We start from the raw sequence: 21,464 nt of genomic DNA, 5'->3' as shown, positions 1-21,464 counted from the left end.
AAAGATGTTAGTGCGTACCCCATACAGTGAGATACTGCATTTATAATAAATTGTGAATTACAGATTATGCTTTTAGGATTCAGATGAGAAGATCTAGGAATGTGTCTGGAAAGACACATTTCCATGGAAACAAACCTGAATGAATATTCTGCCCAACCAAGAGATGTTAGTCCAACTGCTGCATCATAAAAAGTGCAGAATGTCCTTCCTAGAGAAGACCCTGAGCTCCTGTTGACTTTCAGCAGGGTTGTGGATGCTTCTCTGAAAATCCAGACTCCTGTTAGATAGACTGGCAGGAATGCAGATTTATCTGCTTAACTGAACATGAGGAAGCCTATTCTTTTTGAATTTATGTAAATTCAGAGGGTAAAACTGATGAAAGAATTTCCTGTAGACAAGGCCTCTATGTTCCTTAGACTTGATTAGCAATGTTATTGCTGTCCTGCTGAACTGCAGGGTCTGGAAGAGGGCTCCCTTTACACTTCCAGTCATGGAACATCTTGGGGTTGGTGAAAAGTATATTTCGAATCAAATAAATTTAGTCTAAAGCAGGTTGAGTAATTTAGCAGTTGAGACTGAAACAAGGGCTGTGATTGGAAATTTTGCTTCTTGGGTGATCATAGATCGTACTGAGAAAATGAAATAACCACATGCCATGTTCTTATTGTAGATATGGGATTCCTACTTTTTTCTTGCTGTCATTTTTATAAACCAGTTATGTCTGCAACTGGAGATGTTCACACCTTCCAAGAAGAAAAAAGTTTTAGAAAAGTAAGTATTGCTATCAGCTTGTAGAAAACTGTAATAGATTTAAAATTTCTCGAAATGCAAGACATTGGAGGTTACAAAAGGACCCACCAAAAGAAAAATGTAATGGTATGTCCACTGACTAGAGCAAGAGTTGGTTCTGGCCCTTTGTACATGTCTTCAGAGCCGGTAACCTTCCTGAGTGCCCAAACTAGGAGTTTCAGATACTGGGAGAAAAGAGCCATTCATTGCCAGTGAAAGCATTAGTCACTCAAGCTTGTTCAGGTGTTTCTGCCATGCTATTGTCTGTATGAATTAATTGTATTTCTTTAAGCTAGAGCAAAACTATTTGCACTCAGAGAGAGAACTGGAGCATGTTGTGGCAAAAATAGGTTTTGCTTCACAGCTGTGTTACTGATGTGTAGCATTTTGACAATATTTCACAGAAACCTGGGTTCAAGAATCCAGTTTTAGCTGGGTACAATCAAAAGAGCAAAACACTTGGGAGAAGCCAGCACTTTCAAAGGTTTTTTTTTGTAGACTACAAATGAGACATTTCATTTATTAATGTCACAGAATGGCATGTAAACTTGATTTTCTTAAATTATCTTTCACTTTCTTGCTTTATTTTTTAATACACTGCAGATATGGTGACATGCGGGTAACAATGGGATGTGAAATCTTCAGCATGTGGCAAAATTTAGGTAAGTGATTAAACACATCATCAGTAACTCTTAAAATGAAAGCAAATTATTAGTTCTTTTCCTGTTATATTTACTTCCCAGTGATAGATGAGTTGTTGATAATTACGTTCAAGACATGAAGTCTTGATTCAAGTTTAGGAAAACATTTGCCATTTATAATTCCCTTCTTCATAGCTAAACTCAGCTTTCTGTGCCTTGATACTGTAGCTGACCCATCCTCTTTTCTTCCCTGACAACTGAGAAAATACCATCAGAGAAAATTGAGAAAGAAAGTACTACTCCTTTTGGGAAGAATTATTATGCCTTGAAATATACTTAGGTTCTTATTTTTAGTCCTGTTGTCAAATTGTTTAAGGTCAAGACATGTCTTAATTCTGAAGGTCTCCTGAGATCCTGGATTTGCATCAAGTCTTCTCTGAAGTCTTAGTTGCAGTAAATATAAAGGCATAAAAAAGTCAGTGACTAATGTATAAATGAGAATTTGGACAACATAGGAAAAATACATGCTTGAATATAAACTTAGGAACACATTTATATTTTTAGGCAATAATTGTGCAAACTGTTTGAAATTATGAGTGTCAGAGAAATGCAGTTGAACATTGTTTGGGAAAAAAATATTTTACTTATTTACAATATTTAGTATTGCTGACTTGCTGAGACATCGCTCTATATTACATGGATACGTGGTGGGTATTTCAGAACTGGTGTATCAAGGATATTCTCCCAAGAATATTCTCCTGCTCATACACCTTAGTGTGCATCACCTCCCCACTCATATTGTTCTCTGCTCAATAGAAACTTGGGATGCAGGCAAATGATGCCTTTCAGTAGGGGTGAGTGGAGCTCATCTCCACAAAACTCACCCCTATAATAAGGAGCTCATCTGGTAATATGTCCAACTAAATGCTAGGATATTTATTTCAATTGGTGTTGTGCTGGTCAGCATTTTACAGTTCTTGAAGCAGTAAGAGTCATCATGTCCTAAGCCTTGATCCTTGTACAGTCACCTTACTTTCATAGGGATAAGCATCCTAGGATGTTTCCAGAAAAGGGAGTTGTTGTTTTCCTTTGCACAAACTCAAACACTGAACACACAGCAACCAGGGGTAAATGCCCACTGGAATATCCAGAGGTAGGCTGTGTGTAAATGAATTCCTAGCTTGGAAAAATCAATGCATCCTGATTCATAATCTCTTAATTTTGAGAATGTCAGAAGTCTCACTTGTGGAAAACTGAAACTGAATGGTCAGTGTTTACTGTATGCCATTTCTGCCATTTCTAGCGTTTCTGGCAAGAACTTAATTTTCTTTTAAGTGGAATGTGGTAAGATAATAGATGTTTTAGAATTGATTTTAAAGCAAGTTGTTTTGAGAACAGCTGTGTCATATTTTCATTTTTCTGCTATTGAAACACATATTTCCATTTCTAAACTTGCAAAACTAAAGATAGGTAAAAAACAAAGTACTTAGCTCTTTTTGATGAGCACAGAATACCAGACAGTTAACCATTTTGTGAACACAAGGATGTAGAGCTTAGAAAGCAAATTATTCCCGTGAAATATAAATGAAATGCAGAGAGAGTACTTTGTCTGTCTTTGTTACCTTGCTGGAGGATTAATTTCAGATACAGCCAACTCACTGTCACTTCTGGACTCAGTAGTGCATAATAAAATCTGATAAATTATGTTTGCCTTATATTCTTCATTTGTCTATAGCTTTCACTTTTTGGGCTTAAGAAATAGCCCATGCTATGATATATGTGTGATTAAGAAAAAAACTATAGGCATTTAAAATGCTATTTTTTCATTCTTCAGACAGCATTTGGATTGCTTGATATAACTCACAGGACACCCAAGTCACATTCAAGTTCATGTTCATTTTCATTTTAGGGGAACACAAGCTTCACTTTATTCCAGCATTAATTGGCCCTTTCCTGGAAGTGACCTTGATCCCTCAGCCAGACCTGAGGAATGTAATGATTCCTATTTTCCATGACATGATGGATTGGGAGCAAAGGCGAAGTGGCAACTTTAAACAGGTACTTTGTGTGAAGCTCTTTATAGAACAGGACTGAATATAAAGCACTTCATAGAGTCCTAGCAGACTTGAACCTGGAGTTCCATTGGTGGTTCAGGGTGGAGAAGATACCCACGAGGGCTTTCCCTTTTTTCTCTTTGCAGGGCTAGTAAGATTCACCTGTTAATACTATCATGTTAGTTATGTGAGATGTTAATACTATCATGTTAGTTATGTGAGATGAGGAAAAAAATCCATGGCCTGATGAAGTGAAGAACAAAACTTGAGCTGTTTTTAACAAGGTTGCTGTGGTGGATTTTCACCTCTGCTTTACAGTGGTACAGACTGCTGGTTAGATAGGATTCAACCAGCTTCCCTTTTGGTTACTATGGAAAAAGACCAGATGTTCTTCAGTAAAGATCCAAGTATTCTTGTTGCTCAAACACATTCTTAATGGGCTATGAAGGAACGACCAAGAATGCCATCTGCTCCCTCAGCTCCCACTCAGTTCTTTCAGTCTGCCTCAAACCATTCTCAGTGCCCTCCTTCCTGCTGCTTCAAAATGAAGGAAAGTAGAAGTATTTTAATTACTCCCAGGCAATCATAATACTTAGAGTGGGTGTTGCATCGAAAGCACAAACCAAACTATTAAAAACAAGAGTAGTGCAGGTGATGTAAGTAGGTAGCTTTTCAATATCAATATGTAAGCTTATTGTTAAAAATCACCACAGAAATGTTAACAAGGAGTGAGAAGGAAGAAAATCCACTTGTTCTGCTACTCTGTCTTTTAAGCTTGGTTTTAAGTGTAAATTGTAGTAGATTTATTCTGTAATAAAATAATTACAATAGCTTGATTTCTCCCCTAGACTTGTGATTATTAATTTATTACTGATAAGAAGGAGGTTTGAAATATAAATACACAGTGTAGCATCAGCTCTATATTTTTTTATAATCACTGCACTTAAAAATATGCATTGAAGGAATCATTAGCACTGGATTTTCTTAACCACCAAGTTTCTTTGATAGCTAATATGTAAGTCCAGGAAATTTGCTTTCTAATGAAATACTGGCAGGTAAGAGTGTTGGGTGCGTCTGAGCCCCCAAGTATTCTTAACAGTGCAGACATTATTGTATATTAAATTATAAAGAATGGGGTGCAGGTAGGAAAAGATGATATTTTTACTTCAGTCTAAGAAAATATCTTGTGCTTACAGCCTTGCAATGAGAATTCAGGCAATTTATTTGGGCTGTGTGCTTTTCCTCTGACTCCATAAATAGATAGCTGCCTTAGCAGCAGCAAATGCTACTCAGCCTGTAGTTTTAAAGTCACGTTGCTCAATTTAAATTAGCTCCCTCCCTCCAAAAAAAAAAAAAAACAAAAAAACACCACCACCAAAAAAAAAAAAAGAAAGCCCTACAAACCTCGGGAATTATAACAGCTTCAAAGAGATGAAGTGACTTATCACATGATTGACCAATAATTCTAAAATATGCATTTAGCAAAGTCTCTTACATAAAACCAGATCTTCCCTCCGTTTTCTCTAATCTCATTAAAGGAAAAAGAAGCTGTTTACACCACACTTATATGTTGCAGGTGGAAGCAAAGCTGATTGACAAACTGGACAGCCTAATGTCAGAAGGTAAAGGTGATGAAACATACCGAGAGCTCTTCAACAGTATGTGAGTAATACATTTATCTTATAATTCCTTGAGTTCAGTTGGTTGTATCAGATGCTAATGTCATTGTAGAAATGTAATGCTTAAACCAGTTGGGATGCTCATTTTTTATTTTCCTTTCTTTATTTCCTTAAAATCTGAAGAATAAAATGTTTCATGGTGTTGTTTAGCCTCTGTAAAGTCTGGCAGTACTTGCATACAGCTATAATTGGGAAAGGCTAAATCTGTTATATCACAGAAGATTCTCTTTCGCTACCTACTAATTTTAAAATCAGAAAAGCAAGAAATGCTTCATAATTGCATAGGGTGCAGGTAGAGCTCAGATAGAGCATTTTGAGAACAAGGCATGACAATTCAAAAGCATTTAATAAGTGATTTTCTATTGCTACTTGTAGTCGTCTGAGTAATGTCACTTGTTGATTTCTTGTTTGATGTAAACAGTTGTGTTTATTCTGATAAGATTATTTCTTTCTAATTTTTTTGATAAATTACTGGCTAAGCTTTCAGTGATTTTTAATAAATGACATGTCACTTAAATTTAATAGGAACAACTAATGATAATGCTGAAGTCCCTAAAGTTGTGCATAAATTGTTTCACTGACTGAAATAAATGACTGTCACAGAGTACAGATGCAAAATAACTAACAGGGCTCTGTCTCTGTTGTTCCTCAGAGCTCAATTCCTCCAAAGTGAAAGATTTCACTTATTTTTGATGTGTTTATTTCAGTAGATGTATTGTTCGTCTTCAGGATTCAAAGCTGCTGTGTTTTCTTCAGTTATGCTAAAAGCATGAATTTTTTTTTCCTGTTTATATGGTTTCTTAATCATTCTTTCTTCTTTAAGTATTGTTTTTGGCTTTTTTGTCTTTGGTTAAAGAACAAGAGTCAGGTCTTGGTGTCTGAAAATAGCAAACATTTATTAATCTGTAATTGTACTGAGTTAAAAAGAGTTTTTAAATATTTATCATGTACAGAAGCAAAGGTGAAAATTAGGCAGAGTAGTATGGAATTGAATGAATAATAGTGAACAGCAGTACAGTACATGCTTAAGCAGAACTTTCCTGTAATTATTCATGACATTTTCCTAATCTGAGTAAAGATAATAAAAGGTAAGATGTTTTCAATATTTTAGTCATACGGTATTCTAACTGTTAAATTAAGTCATTTAAGGAAAAGATCTAATTATAAAAGGAAGCCTATGTAAAATACATCAGTGTGTCTATCACTGAAATAACTTAAAATTCTATAAGAAAGCATATTGGTATCAAATACAATTCCTAATTTTTTATGGTTTTGAGATAGATTTCAACTGGAGAATGTTAAACATGATACAGTGAAAAATGCTGACAGCTTTTTATAAATCTAAATGCTGAAAATATAGTCATGGTAATTTAAATTGCAAAATGTCTCACAGCATCAGTATACTTGTGGTTTCTGTCATGGTATAACAGAAGTTAAAACTAAACTCTGTGAAATTTCAAAGTGCTCAAGTTCACTCCCAGCTAATGAAAAAGGTAGTATTTATGGTTAGGTTTTTTTTTTACTTTGATTGTCTGTATACATTTCCACCTCTCAAGAGGAGAGCCTGTAGAAGATACTAATGATCTGAAATGGAGGATGTCATATTTTTCTAGGGCATGAGAAGAAAAATTATGAAAATCAGATGGACAGTTTGGGGAGTTGACTGCAAGAGAGAGGGTTGGTTGTTCAGCATGAGATTTTGGGGTTTCTTTATTTCTTCCATGGGTAATTTAAGCTAAGCAATATTAGGGTGTCTTTACACAGTGCAAGAAAATAGACTTGTTTAGGCTGAAGTGGCAGAGATGTAGCAGGTACCCAAAAGCTGGAATAGTAATACAGTTTTGCAGCAATCTGTGGTTTCATAGTCTTCAATGAAAGAAAATGCTACAATATTACCTGATCTTTCTGAAGATTAGGCGTGGTTACTTTTGATAGGTATCACTGGGAACGAAGGGGATGCACACACCTACAGTCTGGGAACTGCAGTGGGTGGGAGATTTTCAGGTTTTGTTATGCTGTTTATTTTGCCTGAATTGGAAAATGAATTTAAATCTCTTAACTCCCCCATTAACTGCTTTTTTTTCCCAGAGACAATCGCTGCATCTTTCCTTTGAACATCTATTTTCAAGGATAAATTACAAGCATCTCTGGAGAGAGCTAAGATACTATGTGCTTAGAATTTGTTTCCTACAATGGAATTACCTATATGAAATAAAAAGACACAGAAAGTAGGGGGAAGGTGACTGCTGTTTGTTTTGAATCAATGTCTTTCCTAGGGACTTGAATGTGACCATTCACTGATTAGGTCCTGATGTCATTTGAAGTAAATGCCAAGCATGAAGTAGTGAACATTTTGTTATCATGAGAAACTAGATGTTGCAATTGCTATCCATTGTAATTATGGTATGAAAGCTGTTCTGATCTACATTTACACTGTAGTACTGCAATTGAATTCCTGAATTTATTACTACAGGGAGAAGAATTATTTTACTTTATTGAACTTTATTTACTTTATTGGTGGTTAAAATAAAATCCTCAGGAGCCAAGATATATACTCAAGTAGGTCTTTCTTCTGAATCAGATGGATGCTGGCAATTTATTACTTCTGCAGCTGTATTTCAGTTTGGCCTAAGACAAGGCATTTCAGATTTGGAAGTTAGGTGCCCCATTGAAGCACAAAACCTGGACTAATGAGTTCTGCTGGGGGCCTGGCAATGAGGCTTCTCTTGGAAGAGATTGTAGCTGACATTCAGCTGAGCAGGAATTTATTACTGAGTTCTGCCAGTTTCTGGGTGATTTTTTGAACCATGAATCTATTATATAAAAAGTGATGGCTGCTACCTTTCCTCTGCTGTCTTCAGTTATCTTAATTTCTTCTCCAAATGCATGACTGAATTCATCACTGCCCAGTCCATTAGACTCTGTCTGGAGTGAGTCTTTTGAGAGCCTTTATGACTCGTTCAGGGAACCTCTGGCTATAGTGAAGTCTTTGAACTCTAAAAGAGGCATCCAGATGCTTTAAAGCACCTCTAGGATTAGCTGCCTGTGAGCTAAAAGTCTGAATAATGCTGTGCTTTAGACATACAAAATCCATTTACTACATGATTGAGTTAGCCTGAACATTGTTCTAAGCCTGCTGTTTGTCCCTGGAGAGCTCTGGTCTTCTGGATCACTATTCTTTTACACCTGGGGTACCCAAGATTAAAAATAATTAAATAGACCTCCTTTTCCCTCCACCAAACAAAACAAAGCAAACCGTAATTGTTCAGGTGGGTTCAGGTGTTAGGCTATATTAGCATGGATAGACAGGAACATTTTTATAGTTTCCCTTTGTTGTTTAACCCCCTTAGTGCTTTGTACAAATAGCCAAGCATCTTGGCTATGCTTTGGGATCTGTAAGAACAGGGATTCAATTCTATCTAGATTTAGCCAGAATATATTTGAGTAGCTTTTTCATTCTGAGTTTGTTCTGTGCATTGTGCTGGAAATCTGTGGAGGGGAGAGGGAAGCATGCATCAGAAGGCAAGTCTTTCATTTTTTCAACTGACCACATTGATGTCAGTTTGTATAAGTACTCTGAATGTATCAACTCAACTCATTATTACAAATTATGTGTTTATAATGAATGTGCCAATGCAATTTTAAAGAAAATGCATAAGTCAAATGCAGATAAGAACAATCTCTTTTGAAAGAGAAGTCATACTTCTATTGTTTTTCTAGAGAAGCTATCAGTAATTATGTTATTGAATCTACGTTGAAATGTTCCTTTTTAACATAGGGTTAAAACAAAGTAGAAAGGAAAAATCCCTGTGGTAATCAAGATTCAATAACGTGACAGGCTCTACTCTTATTTCTTACTAGACACAAAAACTTCTATTGGAAGGAACATAGGGGGTTCAAAAGTTAATTAAGGTATTCTGTATGGAAAACAGAGGTGCCAGCTTAATGCTTCATCATTTTCTGGTTAAGGATGGCCTTATCATCTGCCTGCTAGCAATGAAAAAGAGTTAGCCTCTGATTGTGAGGGAAAGACATCTGACTGCCTCCTTAATAGAAGAAGTGAGTTTAAGATTCGTGTAAGAGTGCAGGATGAAGATCAGTATTTGCTCCTCAGTTCCAGCAGAGCACAGCTTCATTTAGGTCAAATTTGCTTGGAGAATTGCATCTGTGACATCCCTGAGGCTGTAAGGAGCAGAGCTGGAGTGCATAGCTAGTGCAGTTGGCATGTAGGAGTTCCTGAGCGCTGTTACAGGTTTGAGGTTTGGATGTAGGAGGTTTTTGGGACTGAGCATGCTCAGGGTAGATGAAGGTCAGTGGAGCTGACAGACAGAAGGTTCAGAGGTGCTCTAAAAGCTCTAAGGATACGAATGTGGGAATTTTCAGATCCTTCTAAATAAACCATAACTGAGTACATTTTCAGGGAGACTGCTGAAATATCTCCATGGACATGTCATCCATGTGAGCTCCTGCACCAAAGTATAAATGTAACACAGCTCTGTAGATAAATATTTCCTTGCTCACTCTTATAGAGAAAATGTGGAAATTCATGCCTAAGTAATTAATATTTGATAAACTTAAGCAATGAAAAACAGAGGCCTGTAGCAAAATTATATAAAGAGCAATAATAATAAAGACAATTATATTGTATTGTTTTACTGACATTTTGAAATCTTTCTACTTCAATGCATAGTATGCATTTACATTGGCACAACAGTTTTTAACAAAATAATCTTATGACACTTTAAGGTACTGGAATTGTACATGTGCAGTATAGTGTGTTCTCAGAAAGAAATATTAAGTGAAGAGGAGGAATCATCTTGTTAAAATCCCTCCACTATTCTTAAATATCATGCTTACTGAAATATTAGAGAAGAGAGGAGAAAAAGAAAAAATATTTTTAAAAAATTTAGAAGGTATATTAAGCTGATGAATATTCTTTTCTAAGAACACTTTTAAATTCCTCATTTTCTGATGTATCAGCATGAAGTGAATATAAAAATTTTATGGAAGAATTGTGTTAAGTCTTTGGGATATGAATATGTTCTGAAAATTAGGTATTTGACATATTTTTAACCTGATGCAGCTAATATAAAAATCATTTGTTTTGTCAATGCTTCCTGGACTAGAATTCCACTTTTTGGTCCATATCCTAGGTAAGACATTGTTTGCAAATTGCACTTCTTGGGAGGGTGTTTGTAAAAAAAAATCTAACTATCAAAGATGTTGCTAAGGTATTAAGGTAGTGGTAAAAGCAGAGAGGTTGTCATAGTGACAGTTAAAAATAAACAGTGACATTTTTCTGGCTTGTTTTTTTCAGTCTGCTGAAGAAAATTGAGCGGGAAACATGGAGGGAAAGCGGTGTTTCGTTAATTGCCACTGTGACTCGCCTCATGGAGAGGCTCCTGGACTACAGGTGAGTGGTTATCACAGTTCAGGAGGTAGGGTTGTCATCTTTGAAATATTAGGAAACAAATACAGTTATCTTGCTCAATGCTGACTGCACATGGATACATAGATAGAGCAGCTGTAAGTGCTCAGGATCTCTGACAGCAGCTGCTTAGTCAACAGGAAAATGCAACTGGCAGGATGAAAACAACCAAGGAGGCTCCCCATGGTGTAAAAAGTCCAGTGGTGGGCTTGAGTTTGCTGTCAGGGAATGTAGTAACTTTTGGCAGTAGGTTGGTGACTCAAGTCTGTCTGAAGACACAGAGCTCAGTACTAATCACCTGACAGTTGTTTTACACAATATGTAAAATTCTCATTACTGTGTCAATCATGCTTAGTTGTAGTGTCAGCTGGCACAGTAAGTGTGTATACAAAGACATGATCTCTGGATGAACACCTCACATCTGACTGTACCATGTGATCAAAGGAGAGGGAAATGAGAGGCATGTACTCTCTTTCAGGAATGCAAGACTAAAAGCAATTTTCCCAGTCAATTGTGAGCCTGTGTAGAGGCTTCACGTTTCAGCTTAGTCCTCCTTATTGCCACCAACTGTAGCACTGTCCAGAGCTTAATTGTAAGGTTTTCTCCCTCATTCCATAGGGACACATGGGAGACCTAGTACTGCACTTGCTGTCATCACTGATAAGCTTGAAAAGAAAGCTATTTTATCAACAAAGAGACTGAACTCTTAATTTCTAGAAGTATGGCACTGCTATTTCTCTTCAGGGACCAGCTGGATTACAACCTCTAGGACTCCCAGTCTTTCAAAACAGTGGTGTGCTGTTAGTTATGAGAGTATTTGGGAAAATTGTTTGGCTCATGTATGCAAGAAATGTTTTAAAGTTATGTTAAATTTCTTTTAGTGATTATGTAGGGATGTCTACCTGTTATTCTTTTATTTCAGCATGGTTATACTGGCTACTTTTTTTCCCTGTGTGATAAGAAAAGGTCACATAATAATGACAGAGCCAAAAAGAAAACAAGGACTTTCTTGACAATTGAGGTATTCAATGTACTATAACAGGAGGCATGAAATCTCTTAGCTACTTGGGTCAGCTGTTCAGCTAAATGCAATCCTTTCAGTCAGCTTGCCAAGTGAAATATGTCTGTTTTCTGAGGTGTGCTTCACTGTAAGAGGATAAACAGCATTCTTTTTGACTTTCATTACTTTCTGCTTTAGGGATTGCATGAAAATGGGAGAAGTGGATGGCAAAAAGATTGGCTGCACTGTTAGCCTTTTGGTTTGTATAATACTTTCTCTTTCCCTTTTCAATTTCAGTTGACCAAATGCACATTTGGACATACTTTGCTTCTTGTTGCAATTGGAGTAGAATTTGGCAGGGTAACACTACACTTATGATCACTGATTATTTTTTCCAGGCTGAGATTGGTACAGTAGGGAGATAGTCTTCCTTGGCACTTCATAGCTTGATTCTGAAAGGTCTCCAAGACTGCATTATTAAGTTTTAAGTCTCTTCCTACTGGATAAACTTCACCAAAGTGCTTTCCAAGTTTAATTAGTCTCTGAGTTTGTAGAAACAAACATGCCTTTCCTCCTCTCCCAAACAAAACCTACATGATTTCTCTTGTTTCTTTTCTTCCAATAACTGATGCAAGTTCTCATAGCATATAGTATGGGATATCTTGTAAATACTGCAGGCTGACTATTCTCTCCCCAGGAGAAGAGACAGAAATGCTGCTCAAGACCTCCTGTTGTCATGCTATCTTTATTACCACAAACCAACAGTGCTAAACCATAGTATGAAAAAGATGTCATTTTTGTTTACAAGATGCATTTTGATTCTAGGCCAGTTTCCACTGACAAGTTTGTTGACTTCTGTTAACCTTGGAAAGTTTCCATTTTCATGGTGAATTTTTTGAAAAGCTGTATTTTTAGCCAGAGGGGAAAAAAACCAAAATAAGCTGACTTGTAATTCTGCATTTTTGACGTCAGTGAAACAATTTGGGATCACTTCTAAGTAGCAGTTATACATAAGAGAACAAAGGATTTCTTCAGTAGGAAAATAGTGCTCTAAATAAGGATGATATTTACTATGAAGCCATAAAGCAGCTGGCTTGCTGTCAAAATATCTTGCATGATCTGAATTCTTTAAAGTACCTGGATTATTTTCATCCCAAAGGAGGTTTTAATCTATTATTAGCAAAGTATCCAAAATTTGTATAAAAAGAAACTGAAAATATTTTAAAATCCCCAAACACCATATTACTTTTTAAGGGGATTTTCAATGACTCATATGGGCTAAGGTGGATTTCATATCCTAATAATTTGCAAAGAAATTTTTAATACTTTTGCACAACAGAGAGACAACGAATGCTAAATTTTCTTAAATCAGTTTAAAAATATTTTCTCTAGAAAGTTTTAATTTTTATGTTTTCATAGTGTTCCTCCCACCTTTTTCCTTGATAATAACTCAATTTAGGAAACAGTGGCACAGAATATGAATACTCTACACTAGAAGAAAAACTGCATAGTTTAAAATAGCAATTTAAATAATAAAACAGAAATTGTTAATTGCTGATGAGAACCAGTGCTTAGACTTTTCTAGCCTATAAATTTTTATTAACCAAAGCAGATTATCTTGACCATGGAGTATGTCTAGCAGGAGGACTTAAGCTGCATGTCCATTGTGAATGAATGAGCAGTTCTTGTGAACAGCGCTGTAGGCTTGCACTCCTCTTCCTGTAACTTTTTCATACTTTGCTTTAGGGCTTGTAAATAGATAAAGAAAGTTTAGAACTAAGACTAATGATATTGTAGTCCATATTTTATCCATGTAACAACAAATAGTAGTTTTATGTTCAGAATAGTTGTTTTATGTAATCCATGCATGTATTTCTAGAAGATTATGTTTGAAGTCTTTTATTTGCAACCATTATCATAAATTTATTAACTACTACATTTTATTACAAAATTCAATTTTATTTCAGAATTTTTACAAGACTGAACTGAACAAGGAAGAGATGTATATTCGCTATATTCATAAGCTCTATGACCTACATCTGAAAGCACAAAACTTTACAGGTAAGTGAATACAAACTAGAAAATGATATTTAGCATTGGTCTGTGGTTTGCAGTCTTTTGCAACCCTGTAAGCTGTGTCCTCACTGCAGAACATAGCAACCCGGGCAACTGCTGAGTTTCCTTGCCTAATTGATGTCTCAAAATACTGCTTTTTTTCAGCCCCACGGCACTATTATTTGCTGAGCCATGGTGAATGTAAATTACTTCTGTTGATACCCACTAGCAATAAATGTGTGATACGGTCATTTTTCACCCAAAATGAGTTAAGTTTGGAAGAAGTTTTTATGAGCTCTTTCAGTGGTATCTGAGCCTATACATTTTTTTGTCATGCTCCTGGCTATCTGTTTGGTGAAGTGTTTCAACAAAGCTGTTTCAGAACCTCAGGTTTAAAAAAAGAAATAAAAGAAAGGAAGACTCATGTAGCTTACTCGTAATGAGGTAGATATCCTAAAACCTATGACAAGTATTGCAATTTCATGATGTCTTTCTAAATCTTCACATACCACATTTGCAGTAGTATTGTCCAAGATTTCTCTAATTTTGTGCCAAGGATGGTTAGTTTTACATGAAGAAATCAGAAGATATTGTGCATGGCTGTTGTTTATACAGCTAAACACACATTTCATTTGGGGAACTATATGCTATCAGTGAGTGCTGAAGAAGATAAAATCAGTATCCTTTTAAATCACACTATCTTTGCCAGAATATTTTACTGACCTTGAATTACCTCCAGCTTTTCCCCAGTCTTTGCACTTGCATGTGTTCAAAATTTCTAGATTTTGATTTTTCTTAGAAGCAGGTTAGTTGGCTGGGGGTCTCCAGTAAACAGCTTACAGGTACCTGCTATCACAGCAACTTTCCTTATGCTTTTCTACTGTCCATAAGAAAGATTGTTCACTTGGAATTTACACTCTCCCTTTGCAGTTCCTGGATTTAAATGAGGACTAGATAGCATGATATGTTAAGGAGAGATTTTAGTTTCCTCATGTGACCTGGCAATAGTGAGTCACAAGAGAATTTTGATTATTAAGAAGTCTCTTTGCCACAGCTGGCTTTTGTATAAAGCTATTATTTTGCATAGTAGACCTTAGTAACTCTTTGAGCAGTACTGAGTTTCCTTTTGCACTGGGTGCTATTATGTGTCCAGTTTACCTTCAACTGTGATATGAATCTATTTTTTTAGGCAATTGGATGGCAATTATTTTGCCATCCATTCTGATTTTAAACAGTATTTTGCTCAAAATTTATTTCCAGGACTTTGTTGTATTTCCCATGTGTTTGTTATTAATCTGTGTGATTTTTGCATACTTTGCTCTAGTAGATTTTACTGCTTCCTTTTTTAAAAATTTATTATTATTTATAAATTTTTTGATGTAAGAGCCTTAATAAGGCTTGTCTCACACCCATAATTAAAAAACAGACTTGTGTAGTCCATTGCCTTGCCTTATGAGAGACAATACAGACTTTTGTAAAAACTTTTCCCTGGTCTAGAGAATTTGGGATTAGGAAAATAAGCTTGATACTTCAGCAGCATTCCTACATGTTGCAGCATTAGTTTGCTAATGGCATCGTTTCATCCTAGGGATGAAATGGTTTTTCTCTCATTTCCATAGTATATTTGCTGGACTTTTTCTAAAATGCTCTGTTAAAATAAAAGTAATTTTTATACAAAACATTATTTTAAATCTTTCTTTACACAGCACTCAGTTACAACTATAAATATACCTTTTTTGAGGCTGAATCACATAAATGCACTGATTCCTTGTGTCCCCTCCTGAGAACTGTAGTGAGACTTTTCACCTATCCACCTTAGAAATATCTAGTCTTTTGAATATTTCCTATATAAATATAAAAATTGAATTTTCCACATCATGAGTCAACCCTATTTATCTCCCCTGAGTGCTTTGATGCAAGTCAGTAGTTACAGACCTCTCCCTGAGGTACCAGTATTTTATTTGTTGTGTTGGCCACTGCCAGATATACTGGGTGGAGGAAACCTTCAGACTTGTAATCCAGTATGGTCATTCTTATTTTAGAAACCTTCCGTATAAATTTATTGTAATTTAAGAAAACTACATTGTTAGGGCAGACAAAATTTTGTTAAGGACTTAGATGCCAAGTTTAGAACAGAAAGGTCACAGTGAGCTATCCTGAGCAACTACTTATATTCTGCTATCTTTTGCTTCCTTATGATTTTGAATAATTTATTATCAGCTTCATGGATTTTTAAAATTGTCATATAGATATGCTTCATGTCTTGAGTACAAAAATGTAGCTTGAAGCTATGACAAAGGTGGTTACCAGTCAAGCAGCCTGAGAGCTGCTGAGTGTGATGCCAGAATTAAGGTTGTCTGTGGAACTCGAGCTGGTTTTCCTTGCATGGGTGTATCACAGCACAGCACCAGTTTGTACCACACTAAGCATTTTGCAACACTGGGGTTCAAGGCACTCTCTCACACAGTTATCTGCTGCAGTGATGTTTTTTCATCCACAGGTTCTCAGTTGGACGTGTAGAGGAACACTACTGCTAGAAAAAATACTGTAAAATTTGGCTTAAATTGCCTGTCTTATGGGAGCTCATATGGCAGAGGCAGAAGTAGGATATGGTTGTCTGGGGCAAGCTTAGCTTAGCACAAAAAGTACTTTAGTACCTTATTGTTATTTTTTTGCCTTATGTACAACCTATAAAATCTGCAATAAAATAAGTCCAGTAGGGAACTTCTTTCTCCAATGAAGTACATCTCCAGAACATGGCCCATCTTTGTGCTGACTCACTCATGCAAAGTGGTCCTGTGAGTGGCAACATAAACTGTGAATATTAGCTTGGAAATCAATAATACATATGCTCAGTTAGACAAATTGAATTGTTGTAGCCAGTAGTAATTCTGGTATTTTGTAATTTGCTGAAGTCTGACTTTCCAATAAAAAGATTAATTTTATATTATATTATTGTACTGTTTCTGAGGAATTCCTGAAATCAATGTAAAAAAAATAATAGTTTTTATATTCCCAGATAATTTATACTGATTAATATAAAGATTGCTACACAACTCTCTGAGTAGAGACCAACAACCGGTTTAATTCCTGCCGAACCGAAAACTAAATAAAATTTTAAAAATTAAAAAGAGAAAAACATTGCAGTTCTAAATTTCTTGTTATGGCCAGCTGGTAAGGCTTAGCTATCAGGAATTTATTTCTCTGTGGAAGGAGTGGATTCTATTAAGCCCACATCTGCCTCCCTGTTTTCCTCCCAGCTCTCTCCTTTGGACTGTGTCCACAGTCTTGTTGTCTTTCCTCTTTCACTACTGATGTTCCTCATCCTCCAGTCCTTGTTCCTTTTTTCAGACAGCAGAGTCATTGAGGGTTTCTCCTTAGCAGTAGGGAAGACTGGGGCTAAGCAGGAAGTGGTTACTTAATTTCTGTCTCCTTTGTGTTTTGAGACTCCAGAAGTGTCCCAGTGACTCTAGTTTAAATAGTGTATGAAAATTTTAGGCTATTTTTGTTATAGCTGTAATAGTCATTCTGTCCAAAACCATCACTACCATCCGCTTAACACTCAAAATAAATCAATTACCCATTAGAAAGGTGCCTCTCAAGAAAAGCATTCGCATCTCTGTGTACTTGGTTTGTCTGTTTTATGTGTTTGGTGTTGGTAAGTGCCATGCTGTGGTTTGTCTTGCAGAGGCTGCCTACACTCTCCTGCTGTACGACGAGCTGCTGGAGTGGTCTGACCGGCCGCTCAGGGAATTTCTCAACTACCCCATGCAAACAGAATGGCAGCGCAAAGAGTGTCTCCATCTGACCATCATTCAAAACTTTGATAGGGGAAAGGTAAAATAGTCCTGTTTTACTGAGTGAATCTGGGAAGGGTAGTTTATTCATTTTAGGATGTTAGTTCCAGGGTTGCACTCTTTTCTGGTATTGAGGCGAAGTGTTTGTCCTTGCTTGATTAAGCAGTTACTTAGCAATGCAGTACATTTCTTCTAATCCTGTGGTGGTATTCTAGAAATCCCCCGCTTACATATAAGCATAATTGTCATGTGCATAGCAGTTGGCTTTGTAACTGTCAAATCACTTTATAAAAGGTGGTATCATTTTTCCCCATTTTAAAGGTGGTGAAAGTGAGCCTTATAAAGCTAATGAAATTCACTTAGTGACCAAGTGAGGATTGTAAGGACTATGTTTACACCTTACAATATCATGTTGTATCTCTTAAAAACTAAAAATTAATTTGTTTGGGGGATCACAGTTCACTGTCATTACTACAAATGCCTATTCTGAATTAAGCAAATGTAATTATCCTGCAGTCTAAAATTTTATATACACATAGTGCTCTGATTCATCTTACTGACAAACATGCAACGCATTACAATTTTGTGTAGCTAGTGTAAAATTCATGTAAGCCTAATACATGTAATCAAATGGATGTTGATCATCATGTTTTTCAAACAATTCTGTAATTATATTATATAGTTTAACTTACATGGTGCAGTGACGTACTGTACAACCTAAAAAAATTAGGGTAGATGTATTGAAAGTACAATTTTAAAATGTAAAAATCATACTGTGTTGAATCCATCTTACGTAGCGTCAAAAGAGTCATCCATCACTCTTGCAATGGCTTACATTTTGTGCATAGTGTAAAAAGAATAATTAACTAAATAAGTCTCTAAATATATTTTTAATTCTTCAAAGAATTCATCAGTATTACTCAGAAGCTATTAGCATGTTTAGGAGACAGTGCGTTCAAATATTTTCAGTAGCAACAAGGCTTAGTATAGATAGAACAGACCACTAATAAATCACAAATTGTCAAACAGTTGCTTTGAATTACTGAGCACCTTTTATTTGCTTGCAGTGTTGGGAAAATGGCATTATCTTATGCAGGAAAATTGCAGAACAATATGAGAGCTACTATGACTACAGAAACCTCAGCAAGATGAGGGTAATGTACTTGAACACTTTTCATCAATCAGGAATCCAAATGCTTTTTAATTTAGGTTATAAAATATTACTGAGGAAATTAAATTTACCACAGAATGGTCCTTAGGTTTGGTTTGCACTCTTATTTTTTACCCTGAGGCATCTTTTCTACAATAAGGATTATAAAAAAAGAGTGTGAGCTTTTTGAAGAAAAACGAGAAAATCCTATCTTCATAGAGCAGTTTGAGTTGGAAGCCTTAAAGATGATCTAGTTCCAGCCCCCCTGCTCGATACCTTACACTAGACCAGGTTGCTTTATTTTATTATAAAATTAATGTTCTTACAATATTTGTACCTGTACAGCATCCTTTTTGTGTGCATGCTTATGCAGAAAAATAACAATGCAAACTTACTTTCATTAGTTTCCTACAGTTTATCCAGGAAATGTGCTATGTGCACTCCTTCACTCAGAGCAGCAGCATGTCTTTGCAGTTGTAATTGCAAGCAAAGCTGTTAGCGTTCAGAAACATATAACCACGAAAATGATCATATGTCAGTGCTTTTATTAAGAGCTCTGGGTGTCAGGAGTATTCAACTCAAATCTGACTCCAGCCATACATCCGAGATGAACATGTTTTTATATTCTATCGTTATATAACTTTCATGTTAATTATTAAACTTATATTGTTCTATTGTATACATAGATTTCAGTCAAGCATGGCTTGGTTCCTCCTTAAATCTCTAACATAGTTTCTCATGATTCTTCTTATGATTCTACAATAATTATATTTAGTTACTAAACAATCATCACATCTAACAATTATATCATTTATCACACTGCTTACGCAGGTGCAACACAAAGCCTTACATTTCAGAGTCTATTTTAACATTTTCCCAGCTCCCCACTATCAAAGCCACAGGCAATGCACATATTTTTTTTAATTTACTGGTTAAAAATATGATCTGTTTAATAATACATAGTAAAAATTAATGTTTCTTGGTACAGTCTTCTTGTTGTTTCTTTCATTTTAGAACTCTAAATATTGTTTCTCATTCACTCAGATAGTGTTTTTTTTTAAAAATTATTGAGTCTTCTTTTCTTACCTCATTCTGATGGATTCAATTTTGTATTACAACTTGCCTTTTAAATTCCCTGTATATATAGGATGCTTGCTGCTAGGACTGAGTGAAGTCCCTTTAATTCAGAGCTGCTTAACAACATTATGCAAAATTATGCAATGTGGCAGGACTCTCTGTTATCTGCTTATTCCATACATATTTTGATATGTCAATGGCAGAATCCTATAAGGAAAAGCAAATGACTATCATCATGTGAATAAAATGATTCGTTTATGCATGTTTAATTAATTGTACTGAATGTGTTTTGTGTTTGAAATATTCTTTTGCTGTATCTGTGGCACCAATGTTAATCCAAAAACGGAGGTGTGGGGATTTCTCATAGCAGTATAATTAGGCAGCTATTGATATCATATGCATACTAAATAGTCTGTGATACCTGAAATAGGGTTAAGACTGTGTTTGGCTTTTTCCACAGTATTGAAAACTTTGCTGAAAATATCATCAGAAAAAGGGAACTTGGGTATTAAGTTCCCCTTGTGTCAGTGTTATGAGTTAAATAAAAACCAGATGTATTGATCAAACATTATGCTAATTGCTATTGGGACATTTTAAAGGAGCTCATATTTGATGCTTAAATCATTGGAATCTGGTGTGATTTTGACACAATTGCCTTGAATATGTAAATTAGACTTCGCTGATTTAGCTGACCACATTACTGCCATGTGTTTGGGTGATTAGCAGATTACTGGGTCATATGTTTCAAACTGTCTTTCTATTATACCCCTTTAATATTAGTACTTCATATTTTAAAGGATTTATTTTTTAATTCTTGGAAACCTTCAGATCCCTAAGAGGTATAATTACTTAATCTGATGCATTCAGAAACTTCTGGATGTCCTAGTTGTTGCTCAGAGATATATTGCAATTCTGTTACTCCAGGGCTGAAAAACATTCCCTTTTGTGATAGTTTATGGTAAAAATACACTTTCAAAAAAGACTAATTGCATTTCTTCTCAATCTCACACAGATGATGGAAGCATCTCTGTATGACAAAATTATGGATCAACAGCGCTTGGAGCCAGAATTTTTCAGAGTTGGTTTCTATGGGAAAAAGTTCCCATTCTTCTTGAGGGTAAGTGAAATGAAAATAAACAGAATGGAGTAATGCTGTCATTCATAATCACTTTCACTGTGTTAAAATTTGTTCATACCATGTGCAAGTACTTATCCTGTGAGAAATTCTTTACCTTCAAGTTTCATGGTTAAGAAAAGTTCCTGACTAATGAAAAGACAAATTCTAGACTTCTAGAGTCACACAGAAACACAATATTCATGGTTTCATTGGAAACCAAGCACCTACACTGTTCTACAGACCAATGGTTCATGGTAGTTTGTTCCCTTTCTCCTGTTCTGTTCCTGCTGGTGGGTAGTCAGGCAAAGTCTGTCAGAAGTAGTATCCATTGGTGGTGGGATAATCAGCAATTTAGCATTTAAGCAATTAGTTAGCAATTTAAGCAATTACCAAGGTCCTTTTTTTAAAAATGACTTAGAAATTCCATATGCTGAATTTCATTGATTATTAATGTACTAAAACTGACAAATAAAAAGGTTAATAATCTTGATCATTAATCTGGAATTCTGAAGTTACTGAAGTGCTCTTGAAAATGTTAGTGGTGTTTACACTGTCCCCCTCTTCCACAGTCTGCAGTGGTTTAGCTGCACTGACTGTCACCTTGGGAAGAGAACAGAATTCGTTTTATTCATGGAGCAGCTGCAATCATAATCCAAGTTCCTCTTCCTGTGGTAATT

General features: G+C 35.7%; 1 protein-coding gene across 1 annotated transcript in view; it reads left to right on the top strand.

The window, feature by feature from the left end:
* The window catches only part of DOCK4 (dedicator of cytokinesis 4), a 223,712-nt gene that overhangs the window by 178,264 nt on the left and 23,984 nt on the right, over positions 1 to 21,464 (top strand). Inside the window, exons 29-39 of the mRNA XM_066550492.1 lie at positions 671 to 771; positions 1,393 to 1,451; positions 3,340 to 3,488; positions 5,061 to 5,146; positions 10,290 to 10,316; positions 10,481 to 10,576; positions 11,790 to 11,850; positions 13,559 to 13,652; positions 17,335 to 17,483; positions 18,511 to 18,597; positions 20,683 to 20,787. Of these exons, the coding sequence (XP_066406589.1) occupies positions 671 to 771; positions 1,393 to 1,451; positions 3,340 to 3,488; positions 5,061 to 5,146; positions 10,290 to 10,316; positions 10,481 to 10,576; positions 11,790 to 11,850; positions 13,559 to 13,652; positions 17,335 to 17,483; positions 18,511 to 18,597; positions 20,683 to 20,787 (1,014 nt within the window). The remainder of the gene's footprint in view (positions 1 to 670; positions 772 to 1,392; positions 1,452 to 3,339; positions 3,489 to 5,060; positions 5,147 to 10,289; positions 10,317 to 10,480; positions 10,577 to 11,789; positions 11,851 to 13,558; positions 13,653 to 17,334; positions 17,484 to 18,510; positions 18,598 to 20,682; positions 20,788 to 21,464) is intronic.

The sequence above is a fragment of the Molothrus aeneus genome, chromosome 5 (genome assembly GCF_037042795.1).
Source record: "Molothrus aeneus isolate 106 chromosome 5, BPBGC_Maene_1.0, whole genome shotgun sequence".
NCBI lineage: Eukaryota > Metazoa > Chordata > Aves > Passeriformes > Icteridae > Molothrus > Molothrus aeneus.
Note: the sequence above shows the minus strand (reverse complement) of the source record. Positions and strands in the feature narration are given on the sequence as shown.